General features: G+C 38.1%; 1 protein-coding gene across 1 annotated transcript; it reads right to left on the bottom strand.

The window, feature by feature from the left end:
* Positions 1–884: 884 nt before the first annotated feature.
* LOC113878432 (histone H2B type 1-like) lies at positions 885–1,274 on the bottom strand. Its single transcript, XM_027519505.1, has one exon. It carries the CDS (start codon positions 1,263–1,265, stop codon positions 885–887), a length of 381 nt encoding a protein of 126 aa, XP_027375306.1. The 5' UTR covers positions 1,266–1,274.
* Positions 1,275–23,529: the final 22,255 nt, after the last annotated feature.

Genomic DNA, 23,529 nt, shown 5'->3' with positions numbered 1-23,529 from the left:
TTATGCAGAAAATTAAATATATTTGGGTTATTTAACCAAAAAGCCAAAGTACAGCTGAATCTGTGGGCTAAAATGTTATTAAAAAGACTCAGTTTCTCTGTCTCTTACTTTTGCTTTTCTTTGAAATGGATTCTCCCCCCTCTGGACAGTCTGGCTCCATGTAGTGGAGTCTCAGGCAGTTCCAGGTTTATTTTCTAAAAGCTAAGCAACCCCAAGAGAAAAACAGAACCTCTTTCACAATAGTTTCAGAAAAAAAAAAATCACAGTGTTGACCCATATTAAACTAACTTGAGTCTTTCCCTAAAGCAATGACTGTGGCCAAGAAGATGAAATGTGCTTGTTGACCTGGGCACATGCCCACACCAGTGAGACATAAACCAAGAGTTGGGAAGGGGCAGTTCCCGAAAATAAAATCTGGATGCTGTTTCTGAAGGGAGGAGGAATGAATGCTAGGCAAGGCAGAAACAATGGATGTCCAAAAATTCCACCCCTTAGCTAGTAGCGTATAGACACACACATACTCTTTCCATACACATAATATTGATAAGCTTTTTGTCACTGTTTTTTCTTCTTATTTGGAAATTATTTCAAATTTATGGAAAAGTTCCAAGAACAGTGCAAAGAAATTTTCTTTTCCTGAAGCATTTGAGGGTAAATTGCTGACACGATGTCCCCACCATCCATGAAAACTTTAGTTTAAATCCTACAATGACATTCTCCTAAATAATCACAAAGTGAAAGTGAAGTCGCTCAGTCGTGTCTGACTCTCAGCGACCCCATGCACTACAGCCCACCAGGTCCTCCGTCCATGGGATTTTCCAGGCAAGAGTACTGGAGTGGGGTGCCATTGCCTTCTCCGTTAACAGCAGCTAGGCATATTATATTTACTTGGAGCTGGTATACTTGGTGACAGCCTTAGTGCCCTCGGACACGGCGTGCTTGGCCAGCTCCCCAGGTAGCAGCAAGCGCAGGGCAGTCTGGATCTCCCTGGAGGTGATAGTCGAGCACTTGTTGTAATGCGCCAGGCGCGATGCCTCGCCACCGATGCGCTCGAAAATGTCATTGATGAAAGAGTTCATGATTCCCATGGCTTTGGACGAGAGGCCGGTGTCCAGATGGACTTGCTTCAGCTCCTTGTACATGTACACGGAGTAGCTCTCCTTGCGGCTGCGCTTGCGCTTCTTGCCGTCCTTCTTCTGGGCCTTGGTCACAGCTTTTTTAGAGCCCTTTTTAGGGGCAGGAGCAGACTTGGCCGGTTCAGGCATGTCTATAATGACAACACCCAACAACACAGAAAGATCTTGAAATCACAAAGGCACCATAAAAATTGCAGATGTATTACTATAATTTATTCATGTTTCATCATTTGTTCTAATAAAGTTAGTTGTAGCAAAAAAGCCCGGTTTAGTGTCAAGTGTTGCCATGCCTCATTAGTCTCGTTCAATTTGGAAGGAGACCATATTGAAAATAGTCCTTCCTTGGCGATCTTGACTTTGTAAATTTTGAAGTGTATGGGCCAGTGATTTTGTAGAGTATCTCTCAATTTGGGTTTGTCTGATGTTTCCTCACGATTAAATTCAAGGTATGCATTTTGGACAGGAAAATTACAGACGAGATGCTATATTCTCACTGTATCTTACCAGGTAATGCACAATTTTGATTTGTCCCATTACCGATTTTGTTAATTTTGATCTTTTAGTTAAGATAGTGTCTACCACATTTATCTACTGTAAAGGTACTTCTTTTCCCATTGTAATTAATGTTTTTGATGGAAGGTACTTTGTAAAGTACAGTGTAAAGTCCTATCCTTCATGCAACTTGGGCCTATGAATTTCAGCATCCATCAATATTGCTTGGATGAAATATCTCGTATTATGACAGTTGCCAAATGTTGATGAACTAATTCTATCATTCCTTTTGTCATTCTACTCGATGGAAAAACTTTGATTTTCTTTCTTTATAATCAATATTAAGATCATTATCTATTTTGGTGCTCAAATAGTCCAGATTCTGCAAGTGGGAGCTCTTACAATGCGCTTTCGATGCATATAGATGTACACTTCTGCTGAATATGTACTCAAGAGTGGAACTCAAGTTAGATAGATTATAGTGAGTGCATATGTTTAGCTTTAATAGTAAGTGATTGTACAAATTTACAGTATGAGAGTTCCAGTGGCCACATCATTGTCAACAGTTAGTATTGTCAGTCTTTTTAATTTTAGTCATTCTGGTGAATGTGTAGTGTTATATCATTGTGGTATTCATTTAAATTTCTCTAACTATGTTGAATACTTTTTTTCATGCACTTATTTTATATTTGTATATTTTCTTTTATGAAAAGCATGGGAAGTGTTTATACATATTTTAAAAATTGGATTGTCTTTTTCTCTTATTTTGTAGGATAATTTTAGTATATTCTGGATATAAGACCTCAGTCAGGTACATGCATTGAAGATATTTTTCCCTCTGTGGCTTTCCTTTTCACTCAGTGCTATCTTTCGATAAGTAAAGTCTTTAATTTTACTGAAGTACAATTTATTAATCGTTTCCTATGGCTAGTTATGTGAGTGTGTTGTTTAAGAACTCTTTGCCCCGGGACTTCCCCGGTGGTACTGTGGATAGGAATCGCCTGCCAATGCAGAGGACATTGGTTTGATCCCTGGACAGGAAGATCTGACACGCAGTGGAGCCACTAAGCCTGTCACAATCACCGAGCCCATGCTCTGGAGCCCATGAGCCGCAACTACTGAGCCTGTGCACCTGGAGCCTGTGCTCTGCAACAAGAGAAGCCACTGTACAGAGAAGCCTGTGCACCACAAGGAAGAGTAGCCCCTGCTTGCCACAAGTAGAGAAAGCCTGTGCAGCAATAAAGATCCGGCACAACCAAAAACGCAAATAAAATAAAAATTCTTTGCCTAATTTCAAGGTCACAAACTTATTTTCTTTTGTTATTCTCCATTGCTTTCTTCTAGAAGATTTCTTTTTCTTTTGCTGTTCACATAGAGTTTTTTAGATGCAGTTTTAACTTTTAACAAAGATGTCTATGTACATGATTTAAGAGGCAAAAAATTTACAAGGAGTGTAAAGAAAAGCAGCAGTCCTGTATCTCTCATACTTAATTTCCTGCACCCCAGAGCCAATGATTTTCAACTCAATCAGCTGATATTTTTGAGAGATTCTCCGTATCTCTAAATAACAAATTTTGTTGCCAGTTCTTGATTTTTCAGTTTTGGGTATTCTCTTTTGACTTCCTCATATGGAAGATGAGGATTTAATTCTTTTCAACTCCTCAGCTCTGTCATTCTGTCACACTTTCAGTCCCACTAATCCCTCAGTAGGTTAAATGTTAATTTCAGCTCAGTGTTTACCCTATTTTGATTATGCACCTGTTATTGGTGTCTGAGGTGTGTAATGTGCTATGGTCTTTTCTTTTTGTTCTCCTGGAGTTAATCTTATTCTGTTGTTGCTGAGGCTCATTTACTTTTCTAGGTAACGATCACTATTTCAACCCATTGTCCAAATTCCCTGTCAAGACAATCAGGCACATCAGATATTATGTCAGTTTCTGCTTCTTGACGCAATCTCTTCTGCAGACCTTTCACTTACCCTAACCCTGAGTAATTGTGTTCTAGCCCCAGTGAACAGCTCTTACTCTGGAATCGCTTTTCACCATCCACCTTTATCGTCATTCAGTCGCTTAGTCGTGTCTGACTCTTTGTGACCCCATGGACTGCAGGGTTCCCTGTCCTTCACAAACTTCCAGAGCTTGCTCAAACTCGTGTCCATTAAGTCAGTGATGCCATCCAACCATCTCATCCTCTGTTGTCCCCTTCTCCTCCTGCCTTCAATCTTTCCCAGCCTCAGGATCTTTTCCAATGAGTCAACTCTTTGCATCAGGTGGCCAAAGTATTGGAGCTTCAGTTTCAGCATCAGTCCTTCCTTCCAATGACTATTCAGGATTGTTTTCCTTTAGAATTGGCTGGTTTGATGTCCAAGGGACTCTCAGGAGTCTTCTCCAGCACCACAGTTCGAAGGCATCAGTTTTTCAGTGTGTGGCCTTTTTTATTGTCCAACTCTCACATCCACACATGACTATTGGAAAAACCATAGCTTTGATTATATGGTCCTTTGTTGGCAAAGTGATGTCTCTGCTTTTAATACACTGTCTAGGTTTGTCATAGCTTTTCTTCCAAGGAGCAAGTGTCTTTTAATTTCACCATCCACAGCGACTTTGGAGCCCAAGAAAAGAAAGTCTGTCGGTGTTTCCATTGTTTCCCCATCTATTTGCGATAAAGTGATGGGACCGGATGCCATGATCTTAGTTTTTTGAATGTTGAGTTTTAAGCCAGCTTTTTCACCCTCCTCTTTCACCTTCATCAAGAGGCTCTTTATTTCCTCTTCGCTTTCTGCCATAAGGGTGGTGTCATCTGTATATCTGAGGTTATTGATATTTCTTCTGGCAAGCTAGATTCCAGCTTGTGCTTCATTCATCCTGGCATTTCACATGATGTATTCTGCATATAAGTTAAATAAGCAGGGTGATGATATATAGCCTTAATGAACCCCTTTCCCAATTTTGAATCAGTCCATTGTTCCATGTCTGGTTCTAACTGTTGCTTCTTGACTTGCATACAGATTTCTCAGGAGGCAGGTAAGGTGGTCTGGTATTCCCATCTCTTTCAGAATTTTCCACAGTTTGTTGGGATCTATACAGTAAAAGGCTTTAGCATAGTCAATGAAGCAGAAGTAGGTGTTTTTCTGGAATTCTCTTGCTTTTTCTATGATCCAATGGATGTTGGCAATTTGATCGCTGATTCCTCTGCCTTTTCTAAATCCAGTTTGTACATCTAGAAGTTCTCAGTTCACATACTGTTGAAGCCTAGCTTGAAGCATTTTGAGTATTACTTTGCTGGCATGTGAAATAAGTGCAATTGTGTGGTAGTTTGAACATTCTTTAGCATTGCTCTTCTTTGTGATTGGAGTGAAAACTGACCTGTTCCAGTCCTGTGGCCACTGATGAGTTTTCCAAAATTGCTGGCATATTGAGTGCAGCACGTTAACAGCATCATCTTTCAAGATTTGAAATAGCTCAGCTGGAATTCCATCACTTCCACTAGCTTTGTTTGTAGTGATGCTTCCTAAGACCTACTTGACTTAACACTCCAGAATGTCTGGCTCTGCGTGAGTGACCAGTGGTTATCCAGTCATTAAGACCTTTCTTATATATTTCTTCAGTGTATTCTTGCCACTTCTTAATCACTTCTGCTTCTATTAGATCCTTACCATTTCTGTCCTTTATTGTGCCCTATTGAATGAAATATTCCCTTGATATCTCAAATTTTCTGGAAGAAATCTCTACTCTTCCCCATTCTATTGTTTTCCTCTATTTTTTTGCATTGTTCACTTAAGAAGCTTTTCTTACCTCTCTTTGCTATTCTCTGGAACTCTGTGTTCAGATGGATATTATTTCTTTTTCTCCTTTGTCTTTTGCTTCTCTTCTTTTCTCAGCTCTTTGTAAGTCCTCCTCAAACAACCATTTTACTTTTTGGATTTGTTTTTCTTGGGGATGCTTTTGATCACTGCCTCCTGTACAATGTTAAGAAGTTCCATCCATAGTTCTTCAGGCACTCTTGTCTATCAAATCTAATCCCTTGAATCTATTTGCACTTCTACTGTATAATCATAAGGGATTTGATTTAGGTCATACCTGAATGGCCTAGTTGTTTTTCCTAAGTACTTCAATTTAAGTCTGAATTTTGCAATAAGGAGTTCATAATCTGAGCCACAGTCAGCTGCCGGTCTTTTTTTTTTGCTATATAGAGCTTCTCCATCTTAGGCTGCAAAGAATACAATCAATCTGATTCTGGTACTGATCACCTGGTGATGTCCCTGTGTAGAGGCATCTCTTGTGCTGGTGGAAGAGGGTGTTTGCTACGACCAGCGCGTTCTCTTGGCAAAACTCTGTTAGCCGTTGTTCTGCTTCATTTTGTACTCCAAGGCCAAACTTGCCTGTGACTCCAGGTATCTCTTGACTTCTTACTTTTGCATTCCAGTCGCCTGTGATGAAAAGGACATCGTTTTGGGGTGTTAGTTCTAGAAGGTCTTGTAGGTCTTCATAGAGCTGTTCAGCTTCTTTGGCCTTAGTGGTTGGGGCATGGACTTGGATGACTGTGATACTGAATGGTTTGCCTTGAAAACAAACAGAGATCATTTTGTAATTTTTGAGACTGCACCCAAGTACTGCATTTCAGACTTTGTTGTTGACTATGAGGGCTACTGCATTTCTTCTAAGGGATTTTTGCCCACAGTAGTGGATATAATGGTCATCTGAATTAAATTTGCCCCTTCCTGTCCATTTTAGTTCACTGACTCCTAAAATGTTGATGCTTACTCTTGCCATCTCCTGTTTGAGTACTTTCAATTTACTTTGATTCAGGGACCTAACATTCCAGGTTCCTATGCAATATTGCTCTTTACAGTATCACACTTTACTTTCACCACCAGATACATCCACAGCTGGGCATTGTTTCTGCTTTGGCTCAGCCTCTTCAATCCTTCTGGCTATTTCTCCACTCTTCCTCAGTTGTGTATTGGCCACCTACTGACCTGGAGGGTTCATCTTTCAGTGTTTTTATATCTTTTTGCTTTTTCATCCTGTTCATGGGGTTCTCAAGGCAAGCATGCTGAAGTGATTTGCCATTCCCTCTCCAGGGACCACATTTTGTCAGAACACTTTGCTTCTTTCCTACATCTAATTCCCTCATTTCCCAAAGCCCTTGAATTCCTCTTTCTTGTTTTATTCTCTTGTTTCTTGGAGCATATCTTTCAATAAGTTCTTGAAAAGGTGGGCAAAATGGATATAATTTCTGAAAGTTTGAATATTGAAAATATGTTTAATTTATCCTCATACTTGACTGATAATTTTGCAGGGTATAGAATGCTAGGTGGCAAATGACTTTCCTTTAGAATTTTGAAGGCATATTTCCATTGTCCTTTACATTTGGATTAATGATCTATCTAGGATTAATTTATATATTAGTGAGGTGGGAGTCAAAGTTAATTTTTTCCCACAGGGGTAAAAATTTCCTAATTAAATTTATTGGTTACCACATTATACCATCGGACTATATAGGTGTGGATCTGTTTCTAAACTCTTCATTGTGTTCCATTGGTCTATTTGTCTACAAGTTTGCCAATACTAACTGCTTTAATGATTGTACCTTTAATATGTCTTACTAATATTAGTTTAAGTCTTTCAACTTCTGTACTTCTTTATTATCTTTAAGATTGGCTTTGTTATTCCTAGATTTCCTGGTGGCTCTGGAATCCACCTGGAATGCCAGAGACCTTAGTTTGATCTCTGGGTCAGAAAGATTCCCTGGAGAAGGAAATTGCAACTGACTCCAGTATTCTTGCCTGGAGAATTCCATGGACAGAGGAGCCTGGTGGGTTACAGTCCATGAGGGTCGCAAAGAGTTGGACACAACTGAGTGATTAGCACTATTATTTTTGGCCTTTTGCATTTCCATATAATTTTTAGAGTCATGTCAATTTCCACCAAAAACAGAAAAGTTCAGGAATTTTTTAACTGAGTCACATACCTTACAAATCACCCACAAATAAGTGGATAATTCAATGGACCTTAGTATATTCAGAGAGTTGTGTAACACTCACCACAGTCAATCTTAGAACATTTCATCGCCCTCTAAGTAAAACCCTATGCCCATTAGCAGTCATTCTTCCCCCAACTCCCAACCTTAGAAAATCATTAATTCCATTTTCTGTCTTTATATATAGACTTGCCTATTCTGATAGTTCACATAAATGTGAAATAAGTTGTCTTTTGTGACTTGCTTCCTCCATTTAGCATAATGTTTGCAAAGTTCATCCATGTTGTAGCATGTATCGGTACTTCATTCTGTTTTACGGATGAATGCTATTTCTTTGTATGGACGAAAATACATTTTATTTATCCACTTATGAGCTAATGGTTATTGGGCTATTTCAATATTTGGGCTATCATGAATAGTGCCATTGTGAACATTCATGTGCAAATTTTTGTGTGGACGTGGTTTCATTTCCCTTGCGTATATACCTAGTATTAGAATTGGTGGGTCACATGGTAACACTATTGTTATCCTTTGGAGGAACTACCAAACTATTTTCCAAAGAGACTGCACCATTTTACATTCCTACCAACAGTGTATGAAGTTTTATTGCAGTTGAATTGAACCTATAGATCAATTGGGGGAAAACTGATCACTTTACAATACTGTTACTACTGATCTATCAATACAGTATATGTCAACTTTTTAAGTCTTCTTTTCCTCTCAGTAATATTCTGCAGTTTAATGTGTAGAAGAATGACTATACTTTGTCAGATTTATTTCTATTTTTTATTTTAAAATGTATTGTTGATTTTTTCATTTTTAATTGCTGTCAGCTTATAAAAATACAATTGATTTTTGTATATTGACTTTGTTTCCAGTAACCTTGCTAAATTTATTCTTAATACCATATCTGTAGATTATTTTTTAGTTTCCTAATCTAAATCATGCGTAATAATGCCATCAGTAAATAGTTACAGGTTTTGTTACATCTTTGTTCTATGCAACCTTATATCTTTTATTTTTTCTTGCCTTAGTGTCCTGGCTAGGACAATATTAAATACAACATTAAATAGAAATGATGATGGTAGATAGCCTCAATTTGCTCTAGTTTCAAGGAGATTGTTTTCAATACTTGACCATTAAGTGTGAAACCTGCTGTAGATTATTCTGTTTGATATTATTGTATTAAGAAAATTCTCCTTTATTCCTAGTTTGGTAAAATTTTTTATCACAAATAAATGTTAAATTTTTATTGAATGCTTTTTCCACATCTATTGAAATATGATTTTATTCTTTTATGCTTTTTATGTTTTCAAATGTGAAGCCAACTTTGCATTCCTGGAATAAATTCAAATTTGTCATGATGCATTATTACTATTTGATCACTATTATATTGTTTAGGATTTATATATACATATTTACAGAAATTGTTCTGTAATTATCTTTTCTGTACCCTATCCTTCTTTAGGGGATCTTCTCGACGAACCCGGGTCTCCCACATTGTAGACAGACGCTTTACCGTCTGAGCCACCAGGGAAGTCCTTATCCTATCCTAGTTTGGTCTTAATATCAAGATTATGCTGCCCTCATCCAAAAGGATAGGAAGTGTTTTGTTCTGATTTTCACTCTATGCTCTGGAAGAGTTTTGTAAAGCTTGGATTATACCTTTCTTTGATGTTTTAATAATGCAAAAAAGTATCCTACAAAATAATTCAACTGCCAAAAAAAAAATGTCCTGTGTTCCATTTCCCTTTCTCTTTTTGGGAACAACGGATATATATATATATATATTTTTTAACTGATTCAATAGTTTCGCCTTTTCCAGAATGTTACGTAGCTGAAATCAGTATGAGCTTTTTTCAGAGTGACTTTTTTCATTTAATAATACAATTTAAGGTCCCTGCACATTTTTTCATGGCGTGATAGTTCATTTCTTTTTAGCGCTGAATAATAAACTGTAGTACATTATTCAGATGTACCACAGTTTGTTTAGCTACTAAAGGACATCTCGATTCCTTTCAACTTTTGATAACTATGAATAAAACTTCTATAAACATTCATGTTCAGGCTTTTGTGTATACATAAGTTTTCTATCATTTGGGTAAATGCCAAGAAGCACAATTGCTGGATCATATGGTAAGAGTATGTGTAGATTTGGAAGAAACCACCAAATTGTCTTGTATATTTAGTTATACCATTTTTCATTCCTACCAACAGTGAACGTTCTTCTTCCGCATCCTCATTGATGCTGTCAGTGTTTTGGATTTCGGCCACTTTAATTCTGCAAGACAGGCTTCAGCAATATGTGAACCGTGAACTTCCAGATGTTCGAGCTCGTTTTAGAAACTAAGGCAGAGGAACCAGAGATCAAATTGCCAACATCTGCTGGACCGTCGAAAAAGCAAGAGAGTTCCAGAAAAACATCTATTTCTGCTTTATTGACTATGCCAAAGCTTTTGACTGTGTGGATCACAATAAACTGTGGAAAATTCTGAAAGAGATGGGACTACCAGACCACCTGACCTGCCTCTTGAGAAACCTATATGCAGGTCAGGAAGCAACAGTTAGAACTGGACATGGAACTGGACTGGTTCCAAATAGGAAAAGGAGTACGTCAAGGCTGTATATTGTCACCCTGCTTATTTAACTTATATGCAGAATACATCATGAGAAACACTGGGCTGGATGAAGCACAAGCTGGAATCAAGATTGCCAGGAGAAATATCAATTACCTCAGACATGCAGATGACACCACCCTTATGGCAGAAAATGAAGAACTAAAGAGCCTGTTGATGAAAGTGAAAGAGGAGAGTGAAAAAGTTGGCTTGAAGCTCAACATTCAGAAAACTAAGATCATGGCATCCGGTCCCATCACTTCATGGCAGATAGATGGGGAAACAGTGGAAACAGTGGCTGACTTATTTTTCTGGGCTCCAAAATCACTGCAGATGGTGATTACATCCATGAAATTAAAAGACACCTACTCCTTGGAAGGAAAGTTATGACCAACTTAGACAGCATATTAGGGCTTCCCTTGTGGCTCAGATGGTAAAGTGTCTGCCTACAATGTGGGAGACACAGGTTCGATCCTTGGGTCGGGAAGTTCCCCTGGAGAAGGAAATGGCAACCCACTCCAGTATTCTTGTCTGGAAAATCCCATGGATGGAGGAGCCCGGTAGGCTACAGTCCATGGGGTCGCAAAGAGTTGGACACAATTGAGTGACTTCACTTCTTCAGACAGCATATTAAAAAGCAGAGACATTACTTTGTCAACAAAGGTCTGTCTAGTCAAGGCTATGGTTTTTCCAGTGGTCATGTATGGATGTGAGAGTTGGACTGTGAAGAAGGCTGAGCCCCGAAGAATTGATGCTTTTGAACTGTGGTGTTGGAGAAGACTCTTGAGAGTCTCTTGGACTGCAAGGAGATCCAACCAGTCCATCCTAAAGGAGATCAGTCCTGGGTGTTCATTCGAAGGACTGATGTTGAAGCTGAAACTCCAATATTTTGGCCACCTGATGCGAAGAGCTGAGTCATTGGAAAAGACCCTGATGCTGGGAAAGATTGAGGGCAGGAGGAGAAGGAGACGACAGAGGATGAGATGGTTGGATGGCATTATCGACTCCATGGACATGGGTTTGGGTGGACTCTTGGAGTTGGGGATGGACAGGGAGGCCTGGCGTGCTGCTGTTCGTGGGGTCACAGAGTCAGACATGACTGAGTGACTGAACTGAACTGAGTAGTATCTCACCTTTGTTTTAATTTGCAATTCTTTAATGACATATGATGTTGAATATCTTTTTGTACATTTCTTTGCCAGGGCTTCCCTGGTAGCTCAGCTGTTAAAGAATCTGCCTGCAATGCAGGAGACCCTGGTTCAACTCCTAGGTAGGGAAGATCCCCTGGAGAAGGGATAGGCTACCCACTCCAGTATTCTTGGGCCTTCCTGGTGGCTCAGATGATAAAGAATCTGCCTGAAACGTGGGAGACCTGGGTTCAATATCTGGGTTGGGAAGATCCCCTGGAGAAGGGAATGGTTACCCACTCCAGTATTCTTACCTAGAGAATTCCATGGACAGAAGAGTCTGGCAGGCTTCAGTCCATAGGGTCACAAAGAGTCAGACAAGACTGAGAGACTTTCTAAAGAGTCAGACAAGACTGAGAGACTTTCTTTTCTTCTTTTTTTGGCCATCTATATATTTTCTTTAGTGAGATAGCTCTTCAGATCTTTGGCCCATCTTAAAATTAGATTGCTCATTTTATTGTTGAGTTTTAAGCTTTATATATTGAGTAAGAGTCCTTTATCAAATATATCTTTTGCAAATATTTTCTCTCCATCTGTGGCTTGCATTCTCACTCTCTTGACAGTATCTTTTGCATAGCAGAAAATTTTAATTTTATTGAAGCCCAGCTCATCAAGTCTTTCATGAATCATGCCTTTGGTATATGTAAAAAGTCATCACTATATCCAAGGTTATCTGTTATGTTATCTTTTAGGAGTTTTAGAGTTTTTTACCCTATACTTACGTCTATGATTTATTTTTAGTTAACTTTTGTGAAAGATGTTAGGTCTGTGTCTAGAAACACTTAATTTCACGCGAGTGTCCAATTGTTGCAACACCATTTGCTGAAAAGTTTATCTTTGGTACATTGTATTGCCTTTATTAGTTTGTCAAAGATCAGTTGACTACATACATGTGGATCTACTTCTGGACTCTAGTCTGTTTCATTGATCTAATTGTCTATGCTTTCACTGAAACTACACTGTTTTCATTACTATAGCTTTATCATCAGTCTTCGAGTTAGACAGTGTTAATCATCTATGTTCTTCTCCTTCACTATCATATTCCCAATTCTAGATCTTCTGCTTTTCCATCTAAACTTGACAATTAGTTTGTTGATGTCCCCAAAATAATTTGCTGAGATTTTGATTGGAATTGCTTTGAATCTACAGGTCAAGTTGGGAAGAACTGACTTCATCAATATTGAGTCTTCCTATCCATGAACATGGAATGCTGCTGCTGCTGCTGCTAAGTTGCTTCAGTCGTGTCCAACTCTGTGTGACCTCATGGACTGCAGCCTACCAGGCTTCTCCATCCATGGGATTCTCCAGGCAAGAACACTGGAGTGGGTTGCCATTTCCTTCTCCAACGTGGAATAGCACTCCATTAATTTAGTTCTTCTTTGGTTTCTTTCATAAGAACTTTGTCATTTTCCTCATGTAGATTTGGTACATATTTTGTTAGGCTTATGCCTTACTATTTAGTTATTATGGTGCTAATATATAGGATATTTCAAATTCCACTTGTTCATTACTGGTATGTAGGAAAGTGATTAACTTTTGTTTAGTAATGCTGTGTCCTGCAAACTTGCTATAATCTTTTATTAGTTTCAGGAGATTTTTTTTTGGTTGATTCATTCAAATTTCCTTCATGGACAATCATGTCATCTGTGAACAAGATTTTATTTCTTTCTTCCCAATGAGTCCGTATACCTCTTACTTCCTTTTCTTGTCTTTTTGCATTGGCTAAGACTTCACCACTTCACCACTCTTTCTTAAAAACAGTGGTGACAGAGGATATCCTTGCCTCATTCCTGATTTTAGAAGGAAAGCTTCAAATTTCTTATCATTAAATATGATGTTGGCTGTCAATTTTTGTTGCTGTGCTTTATCAAGAGGAAGAATTCCCCTTTATTTCTAAGTTGTTGAGAATATTTATCATGGATGGATGTTGAATTTTGTCAAATGTTTTTTCTGTATACATTGATATGATCTTCTGATTTTTTATTTTTTAACTTGTTGATGTGATGGATTACATTAATTTGATTTCAAATATTGAACAAACTTTGCAAACCTGGAATAAATTCCTCTTGGTCATGGTACACAATTATTTTTATACATTGTTATATTTGATTTGCTGATCTTTTGCTGAAGATTTTTGTATCCATGTTTATGAAAGATATTGATATGTAGTTTTCCTGTAATGTTTTTGTCTGGTTTTGCTCTTAGGGTAATATTGGTCTCATAGAATGAGATAAAAATTGTTTCTTCTGCTCCTACCTTTGGGAAGAGATTATAGAAAATGAATATAACTTTTCCCTTAAATTCTTGGTAGAATTCACCAGTGAGCCCATTGGGCATGATGCTTTCTCTTTGGGAAGATTTTTAATTATTGACTCAATTTCTTTAATAGAGTTAGGACTATTCAAACAGTCTATTTTTCCTTGTGTGAATTTTGGCAGATGTGTCTTTCAAGGAATTGGTCCACCTCACTGAAGTTATCAAATTTTTTGGCATAGAGTTGTCCATCATATTTCTTTACTATCATTTTAATGTACATGGAGTCTGTGCTGCTGCTGCTGAGTATCTTCAGTCATGTCCAACTCTGTGCGACCCCATAGATGGAAGCCCACGAGGCTCCCCCGTTCCTGGGATTCTCCAGGCAAGAACACTGGAGTGGGTTGCCATTTCCTTCTCCACATGGAGTCTGTAGTGATATTTTTCTTCATTTCTGATATTAGTAATTTGTGTGTCTCTTTTTTCTTAGTTAGTCTGGCTAGATGCTGATTGGTTTTATTGATCTTTTCAAAGAACCAACTTTTGGTTTTGTTGACTTTCTCTAATGAATTCCTATTTTCAATTTTATTTATTTCTGCTTTAATTTTTATAATTTCTTTTCATCTACCTACATTGGAATTAATTTGCTTCTCTTTTTCTAGTTTTTTAAGGCCAAAGCTTAGTTACTGATTTTACATCTTTCTTCTTTTCTAATATATAAGATTCAATGTTGCTAATTTACCTCTAAGCACTGCCTTCTTTGCATCCCACAAATTTTAAGTTGTGTTTTCTTTTTCACCTAGTTTAAAACATTTTTAAATCTCTTGCAATTTCTTATTTGACCCATGTGTAATTCATAAATGTGTTGTTTAGTTTGGGATTTTCCAGCTATCTTTCTGTTATTGATTTCTAATTTAATTCCATTGTAATCCAAGAGCAAACATTGTGTTAATTCTTTTCTTTTTAAAATATCAGCCCAAATGAGGTCTATATTGATGAATATTCTATGTGAGCTTGAGAAGAATGTGTATTCTGCTGCTATTGGATGAAATAGTCAATAGATATCACTTATATCCAATTGATTGATGGTGTTGTTGAGTTCAGCTATGTCTTTACTGAGCGCATGCAGAATCTATCCATTTTTGACAGAGGGATGTTGAAGTCTCCAACTATAATAGTAGTTCATCTACTTCTTCTGAGAGTTCTATCAGTTTTGTCTCATGAATTTTGATGCTCTGTTGTTAGGTGCATACACATTAAGAATTGTTAGACTGCCCTGGTGGTCTGCCAGTAAGAATAAGAATCTGCCTCTTAATGCGTGGGACATGGTTTTGATACCTGGTCCAGAAAGATTCCACATTTCATGTAGCAACTAACCCTGTGTGCCACAGCTACTGAAACCCATGCACCCTAGAGCCTGTGCTCTGCAACAAAGAGAAGCCACCACAATGAGAAGCCCATGCACTGCAGCTATAGAGTAGCCCTTGCTTTCTGCAACTAGAGAAAGGCCGCATGCAGCAACAAAGACCTAGCTCAACCAAAACACAAAAACAAAAAAAAAATTAATTAAGTTTTAAAAAAATAAAGAAAAAAAATTGTTATATTTCTTGGAGAATTGACTGTGTTATTATCGTATAATGCCCCTATTTATCCCTGATAATTTTCTTTGTTTTGAAGTCTGCTCTCTGAAAATAATATAGCTACTATTTCTTTTGAGTAGCATTAACATGATGTATCTTGGAGTAGGAAATGGCAACCTGCTCCAGTATTCTTGCCTGGAGAATCCCATGGACAGAGGAGCCTGGTGGGCTACAGTCCATAGGGTCACAAAGAGTCGGACACAACTGAAGCAACTTAGCACAAGATGATGTATCTATCTCCATCTATTTGCTTTCAATCTATATGTATCTTTATATTTAAAGTGGATTTCTTGGGCTTCCCTGGTGGTTCAGTGGTGGTGGGGGGCAGTCCACCTGCCAGTGCAAGAGACGAAGGTTTTTGTTCCTGGTCTGGGAAGATTCTGCATGCCCCGGAGCAGCTGGGCCTGCGCGCCACAACTTTTGAGGCTGTGCTTTAGAGCCCCAGAACCGCAACTACTGAGCCCACAGCTTCTGAAGCCTGCACGCTCTGGAGCCTCTGGTCCCCATTGGGACAGGACTCCACAGTGAGAAGCCTGCACACCACAGGTGGGGGGTGGCCCTGCTTTCTGTAACTGGAGAAAGGACTGGGCGGTGGCGAGGACTTGGTATAGCCAAAAGTAAATAAATACTAAAACTAAAATTCTAAAAATAAAAAAAATAATGATAAAGTGGGTTTCTTGTAGATGACATAGAGTTGGGTCATTTTTTGATCCACTCTGATAATCTCTGTCTTTGATGTATTTAGATTATTGATGTTTAAAATGATTATTGATATATTAGATTAATATCTACCACACTTTCTATTTTATATTCACTGTCCTTGTTCTTTGTTCCTATTTTTGTCTTGCATAATTTTTCTGCCTTTTGTATTTTTAAAAAATTAAAACATCATAATTTTTGCTTTAATATCTTTTGTACTTAAAAAAGTTTTACTGGAGTACAGCTGACTTACAATGTTGTGTTAGTTTCTGGTAAACAGCATAGTGATTCGGTTGTACATATACATATGTACATTCTTTTTCGGATTCTTTTCCCATATAGGTTATTACAAAGTATTGAGTAGAGTTTACTGTGCTATAGGGTAGGTCCTTTTTGGTTGTCTACTTTATACATAGCTTTTGTACTTTTAATTGAGCATTTCATATGGTTTCATTTTTCTTTCCCTTCTTTGAATATTAATAACACTTCTTTGTTTTAAGTTATTGCCTTACTGTTTGCAACATACATTTATAGCTAATCCAAGTCCACTTTCAAATAACGCTATGAGCTTCACAAGTAGTGTGAGTACCTTATAATAACAAAATACACCTAATTCTTCCCTTATGTTCTTTGCATTATTGCTGTCATTCATGTCACTTACACATAAATATACTTCCCTGGTGGCTCAGAGGTTAAAGTGTCTGCTTGCAATGTGGGAGACCTGGGTTCAATCCCTGGGTCGGGAAGATCCCCTGGAGAAGGAAATAGCAACCCACTCCAGTATTCTTGCCTGGAGAATCCCATGGACGGAGGAGCCTGGTGGGCTACAGTCCATGGGGTCGCGAAGAGTCGGACATGACTGAACAGCTTAACTAACTTTAAGGTAGATACATACACATACATAGGCATATATAATCAAATACATTGTTGTTATTATTATTTTTAACAAACTGTTATATGTTAGATTAATTAAGAAAAATAAGGGATTGCCCTAGAAGTCCAGTGGTTAAGAGTCCATGCTCCCAAGGCAAGGGGCATGGGTTCAATTCATAGTTGGGGAACTGAGATCCCCCACACTGCATGGGGTGGCAAAAAGAAAGAAAAATGAGAATTTTAACTTTACCTTCACTTATTCTTTCTCCAGTGCTCTGACCTATATTATTTTCCTTTTTTCTGAAGAACTTTTAACATTTCTTGCAAGGCAGATCTACTAGCAATAAATTCCCTCATTTTTCATTTTTCTGAGAAAGGCTTTATCTTTTCTGTACTTTAATGTATGTATATATGTATGTATGTATGTATGTGTTTGGCTGCATCTGGTTTAAGTTGTAGCAGGCAGGATCTTCGTCGTGTCACGTGGGGTCTTTCCCTGTGGCATGTGGGATCTTTCGCTGCAGCTCACACTCTCTGGTTATGGCTCATGAGCTGCAGAGCACGCAGACTTCAGTAGTTGCCACACCCGGGCTTAGCTGCTCCACAGCATGTGGGATCTTAGGATGGCAAGTGGGATCCTAGTTCCCCAACCAGGGATCAAACCTGTGTCCCTGCACTGGAAGGCAGATCCTCAGCCACTGGACCACCAGGGAAGCCTGCTCCTCTGCACTTTTGAATGATAGTTTCTCAGGGTACAGAATTCTAGATTTAGTGAGTTTTTTCTCAACACTTCAAATATTTCACACCACTCTCTTCTTGCATGCATGGTTTCTGAGGAGAAGCCAGATTATTTTAATTCTTATCTTTGCTCCTCTATAGGAAACGTGTTCTTTTCCTCTGACTTCTTTCAAGATTTCCCTCTTTATCTTTGATTTTCGGTAGGTTGAATATAATATACCTGGCGTACTTTTTTTCTGGCACCTTTTCTGCTGGGTGTTCTCTGAGCTTCTTGTATATGTGGCTTGGTGTCTCACATTAATTAAAGGAAATCCTCAGGCATTACTGCTTCAAATGTTTCTTCTTTTCCTCTCTCTTTTCTTACTCTTCTAGTATTCTTGTTACAAATATATTACACCCTTGTAGTTACCTATAGTTCTTAGATATTCTATTGTTTTTTTTCCAGTTTTTTTCTCTTTGTTTTTTCATTTTAGAAGTTTCTATTGCCATCTTCAAGTTAGAGATTTTTTTCCTCAGCCATGTCTAGCTTGCTAATGAGCTTATCAAAAGCATTCTTCATTTCTGTTACAGTGTTTTTGATTCCTAATATTTCTTTTATTTTTTTCTCAGAATTCCTATGCTTACATTGTCCATCAGTTGTTGCATGCCATCTGCTTTATCCATTAGAACCCTTAGCATAAGTAGTCAGAGTTCTGTGACCAAAAAAAGAAAAAGTAGAACCAATAGTATAGATAGATAAAGATAGATATATGAGGAAACATTATAGGAATTGGTTCACATGGTTATGGAAACCGAGGAATCCTGCAATATACTGTCTGTAATCTGGAGAACCAGCAGAGCCAGTGCTATTAATATAATTCAGCCTGAGTCCAAAGTCCTGAGAATTAGGGGAATCAGTGGTGTAACTCCCAGTCTGAGGCTGAGAGCTTGACAATGGAGCGGGGGGCTACAGGCGAGAGTCTTGGAGTCCAAGGGCCTAAGAACCAAGAACTCCAGCGTCCAAGGACAGGAGAAGATGGACATCTCAGCTCAATAAGAAAGAGAAGTTGCCCTTTGTTCCCTTTGCTCTATTCATGCCCTCAACAGATTGGATGATGCCTACCTACTCTGGTGACAGCAAGTCTTCTGTAGTCTGTCAACTGAATCAAGTGCTAATCTATTCCAGGAACCCTCAGACACACTCCAAAATGTTTTATTGACTACCTAGGTATCTCTAGCTCAACCTAATTGACACATTAAATTAACCATCACAGCATATTAAGTACAGTTGTTTTAAATTCCTGGTCTGATAATTTCAACAGCTCTACCATATCGGAGTCTGATGCTTGCTCTGTCTCCTCAAACTGTGTTTCCTGCCTTTTAGAATGCCTTGGAATTTTTTCTTAATGGCCAGATGTGATGTGTTGGGTAAAAGGAACTGCAGTAAAAAGAGCCTTTAGTAATATGGTGATGAGGTGATATATGGTGATAGCCCTACAAGTAGTGCTCCTGAAATTGACCAGTTACAGCTTAGGTTTTCCTACCTTGGCACTTGTTCCTACAGAGGTTTCTGCTAGATGAGTCATAATTTTCTGTACCTATCTCCTGTCTTATCTGCTCTCCAGTTTGGGGGCAGGAGTCTGCTCCATGATGGATCCAAAGGGAGTGTTGATTTTTTGGTTAGTTTAGCTTTTCCATTATTATTAAGTAAGGAATTACAACCTCCAAGCTACAAGTTGGACCGGAATCATAATCAGTTTTTAAAGGATATTTTCACTATTTTTTTGCCAGTTTGCCAGTTATTTTATAGTACTTCTACAGTACTTCACATATGATATTTTTATGTCATTCAAAATTTATTTCTTTTTTTTAAAGAAATCCTCTAAAGAAACTTTGTTTTACATCAGAGCCTAGCCAGTTAACAATGTGATAGCTTCAGGTGCACAGCAGAGTGACTCAGCCATACGTACACACTCCCCTCCCGTCCAGGCTGCCACGCAACAGTGAGCAAAGTTTCAAGACTGATGATAAAAATGGATTTGTGGAAATACTTTTTAGAATTAAGCTTCTACAAAATACAAAATATTGGGGAGAATGGAGCATGCATTTAATTAGGTAAAATACGATTAACTCGTTTTTTGTTTAGAAAGAGAGTTGAAATGCTGAATTACTTCTATTAACTGGAAAAAAGTTAAATGCGTCCAATACACATGTGTCATTTCATCCTCTTCTAGTTTACATCATTTCTGTGGAAATATAATAGAGTATCAGTCTTAAAGACAGCATATATTTGGGTCTTCCTTTTTTTTTTTTTAATCCAGTCTGATAATCTCTGTCTTTGAGTATTTAGATCATTTACATTTGATGTAATTATTGATATGTTTGGGTCTAAATGTACCATTTTTCTATTTGTTTTCTATTAGTCCCAGGTATTCTTCATTTCTTTGTTCCTCTTTTCCTGCCTTTAAAAAAATTAACTTTTAAAATATCCATTCTATCTCCACAAAGTCCTAATACCTATACTTCTTTCACATATTTTTAGTTGTTGCTTTAGGATAAGGGTCAGCATATGGTCCATGGCCTGTTTTTTATGGCCCTTGAAATAATATTTGAAAATAACTACTGTTATTTTTTAGAATATTTTTAGACTTACAGAAAATTGTACAGAGTACAATTTTTCATATATCTGGTGCTCAACTTTCCCTATTATTAGCATCTTGTGTTAGTATGGTTCATTTTAAATATTAATGAATAATTGATAATACATTATTCCTAACTAAAGTTAATGCTTTATTAAGATTTCTTTAGTTTTTAAAAATTGTGGTAAAATACACATAACACAAAATTTACCATCTTAACCATTTTAAACTGTTCAGTTTGGTAGTGTTAACTATATTTACATTATTGTACAACCAATCTCCAGAACTCTTTTCATCTTGCAAAACTGACTCTCTACCCATTAAAGAACAGCCTCCCAGTTCCCCCTTCCTCAGCCCCTGGCAATCACCACTGTACTTTCTGTTTCTACGAATTGGATTACTCTAGATAGTTCATGTGAATGGAATAACAGAGTATTTGCCTTTTTGTGACTGGTTTGTTTCACTTAGCATAATGCCCTCAAGTTTCATCCATGTTGCATCATATGTCAGAATTTCCTTCTTTTTTAAGACTGAATAATATTCAATTGCCTGTATAAACCACATTTTCTTTATCCATTCATCTGTCACTTACATTTTACATAATGTCCTTTTTCTGTTCCACAATCCCATCCAGATTACCACATTGCATTTAGTCATCATCTTTTCTCAGGCTCCTCTGAGCTATTATACTTTCTCAGACTTTTTTTTTAATGACCTTGACAGTTTTGAAGAGTATCAGTCAGATAGTTTCTATACTATTCCTCTATTAGGATTTTTCTGATTTTTTCTTATGCTTTGACTGGAGTTATAGGTTTTTTGAAGGAAGACCACAGAGGTAAAGTGACATTTTCATCACCTCATATAACAGGTGTATACAGTCAACATGACTTATCACTATTGATACTGACCTCTGACCTTGATCACCTGGTTTGGGTAGTGTTTGTCAGGCTTCTCTAAAATTACCCTTCTCATCCCTTAGAATGAAGTCACTATACTTGGCCCACATTCAAGGACTGAAAAGTTATGTCCACCTCCTTCACAGGTATCTATGTAAATTATTAGGAATTTATTTGCCTGGCAGTTTTGTTTAGAATGGTTTTTATGATTTTTACAGGTTGAAAAAATTCAAAAGAAGAATATGTTGTGATATAAGAAAATAGTTTGAAATTCAGATTTCAGAGTCTACAAATAAAATTTTATTGGAGACTTCATGGTGGTCCAGTGGCTAAGACCACGCTCCCAATGTAGGGGACTGGGGTTTGATCCCTGGTTGGGGAACTAGACCCCACATGTCACAACTAAGAGTTCTTGTGTCTTAATTAAAGATCCTGCATGTGGCAACTAAAACCTGGCACAACCAAATAAATCAATAAATATTTTAAAAATTGTATTGGAGCACAATCGTGTTCACTCATTTACTCATTGTCTAGGGCTACTTGCATGTTACAACAGCAGAGTTATTAGTTGTGACAGAGACTGTGTGGCCTTTAACATCTAAATATTTACTGTTTGACTTTTTACAGAAAATTTTTGCTGACCCATTCTCTAAAGTTTAAAATATGAATCTTTAACCTATCACAGAGATCAAATTGCCAACATCTGCTGGATCATGGAAAAAGCAAGAGAGTTCCAGAAAAACATCTATTTCTGCTTCATTGACTATGCCAAAGCCTTTGACTGTGTGGATCACAATAAACTGTGGAAAATTCTGAAAGAGATGGGAATACCAGACCACCTGACCTGCCTCTTGAGAAACCTATATACAGGTCAGGAAGCAACAGTTAGAACTGGACATGGAACAACAGACTGGTTCCAAATAGGAAAAGGAGTACATCAAGGCTGTGTATTGTCACCCTGCTTATTTAACTTATATGCAGAGTACATCATGAGAAACGCTGGGCTGGATGAAGCACAAGCTGGAATCAAGATTGCCGGGAGAAATACCAATAACCTCAGATACGCAGATGACACTACCCTTATGGCAGAAAGTGAAGAGGAACTCAAAAGCCTCTTGATGAAAGTGAAAAAGGAGAGTGAAAAAGTTGGCTTAAAGCTCAACATTCAGAAAACTAAGATCATGGCATCTGGTCCTATCACTTCATGGGACGTAGATGGGGAAACAGTGGAAACTGTGTCAGACGTTATTTTGGGGGGCTCCAAAATCACTGCAGATGGTGATTGCATGAAATTAAAAGACGCTTACTCCTTGGAAGGAAAGTTATGACCAACCTAGATAGCATATTCAAAAGCAGAGACATTACTTTGCCAACAAAGGTCCATCTAGTCAAGGCTATGGTTTTTCCAGTGGTCATGTATAGATGTGAGACTTGGACTGTGAAGAAAGCTGAGTGCTGAAGCATTGATGCTTTTGAACTGTGGTGTTGGAGAAGACTCTTGAGAGTCCCTTGGACTGCAAGGAGATCCAAGCAGTCCATTCTGAAGGAGATCAGTCCTGGGTGTTCATTGGAAGGACTGATGTTGAAGCTGAAACTCCAATACTTTGGCCACCTCATGTGAAGAGTTGACTCATTGGAAAAGACTCTGATGCTGGGAGGAATTGGGGGCAGGCAAAGAAGGGGACGACAGAGGATGAGATGGCTGGATGGCATCACCGACTTGATGGACACAGGTTTGGGTGAACTCCGGAGTTGGTGATGGACAGGGAGGCCTGGCGTGCTGCGGTCCATGGGGTCGCAAAGAGTCGGACACGACTGAGCGACTGAACTGAACTGAACACTGTTTCTCAGGTGTCTCCAGCCTCTTTCAATATGGAACATTTCTTCAATCCTTTCTTAACTTTAATGACACTTTTGCAGATTATAGGCCAATTGTTTTGTAGACTGTCTGTCAATCTGAGCTTGTCCCAAGTTTCCTCATGATTAGACTCAGGCTATGTGTTTGTGCAAGAATATCACAGAAGTGATGCTGTGTCTGTCTCATTTCATCCTAACAGGTCATGCAAGATTTTAATTTGTCTCATTACTGATCTTCCCTCTGATCATTTGATTAAATTTTTGTCTGCCAGGCTTCTCCACTGTACCACCTGTAACGTTACCCTTTTTTCTCTTTTTTCCCCATTGTAACTAAGTATTTTGTGGTTACATGCTTTGAGAATATGTAAATATTCCATTCCTCCACAAACTTTCCATGTATTTATTTTTTTAATGTCAGTATGGGATCATGGATTCCTATTTTATTCAATAAGCTATAATCCATTAGTGTAATACAATTTACTTTGATGCTCAAATTATTCATATCCAGCCAATGGAAGTCACTTCCACTGGCTTCCGTATGCT

Source organism: Bos indicus x Bos taurus, chromosome 19, assembly GCF_003369695.1.
Source record: "Bos indicus x Bos taurus breed Angus x Brahman F1 hybrid chromosome 19, Bos_hybrid_MaternalHap_v2.0, whole genome shotgun sequence".
NCBI classification, from domain to species: domain Eukaryota; kingdom Metazoa; phylum Chordata; class Mammalia; order Artiodactyla; family Bovidae; genus Bos; species Bos indicus x Bos taurus.
This window is presented reverse-complemented; position numbering and strand designations above follow the sequence as displayed.

Bases quoted from the DNA above. Each gene is read 5' to 3' on its own strand.
- LOC113878432 (XM_027519505.1), bottom strand. From the start codon at position 1,265: ATGCCTGAACCGGCCAAGTCTGCTCCTGCCCCTAAAAAGGGCTCTAAA.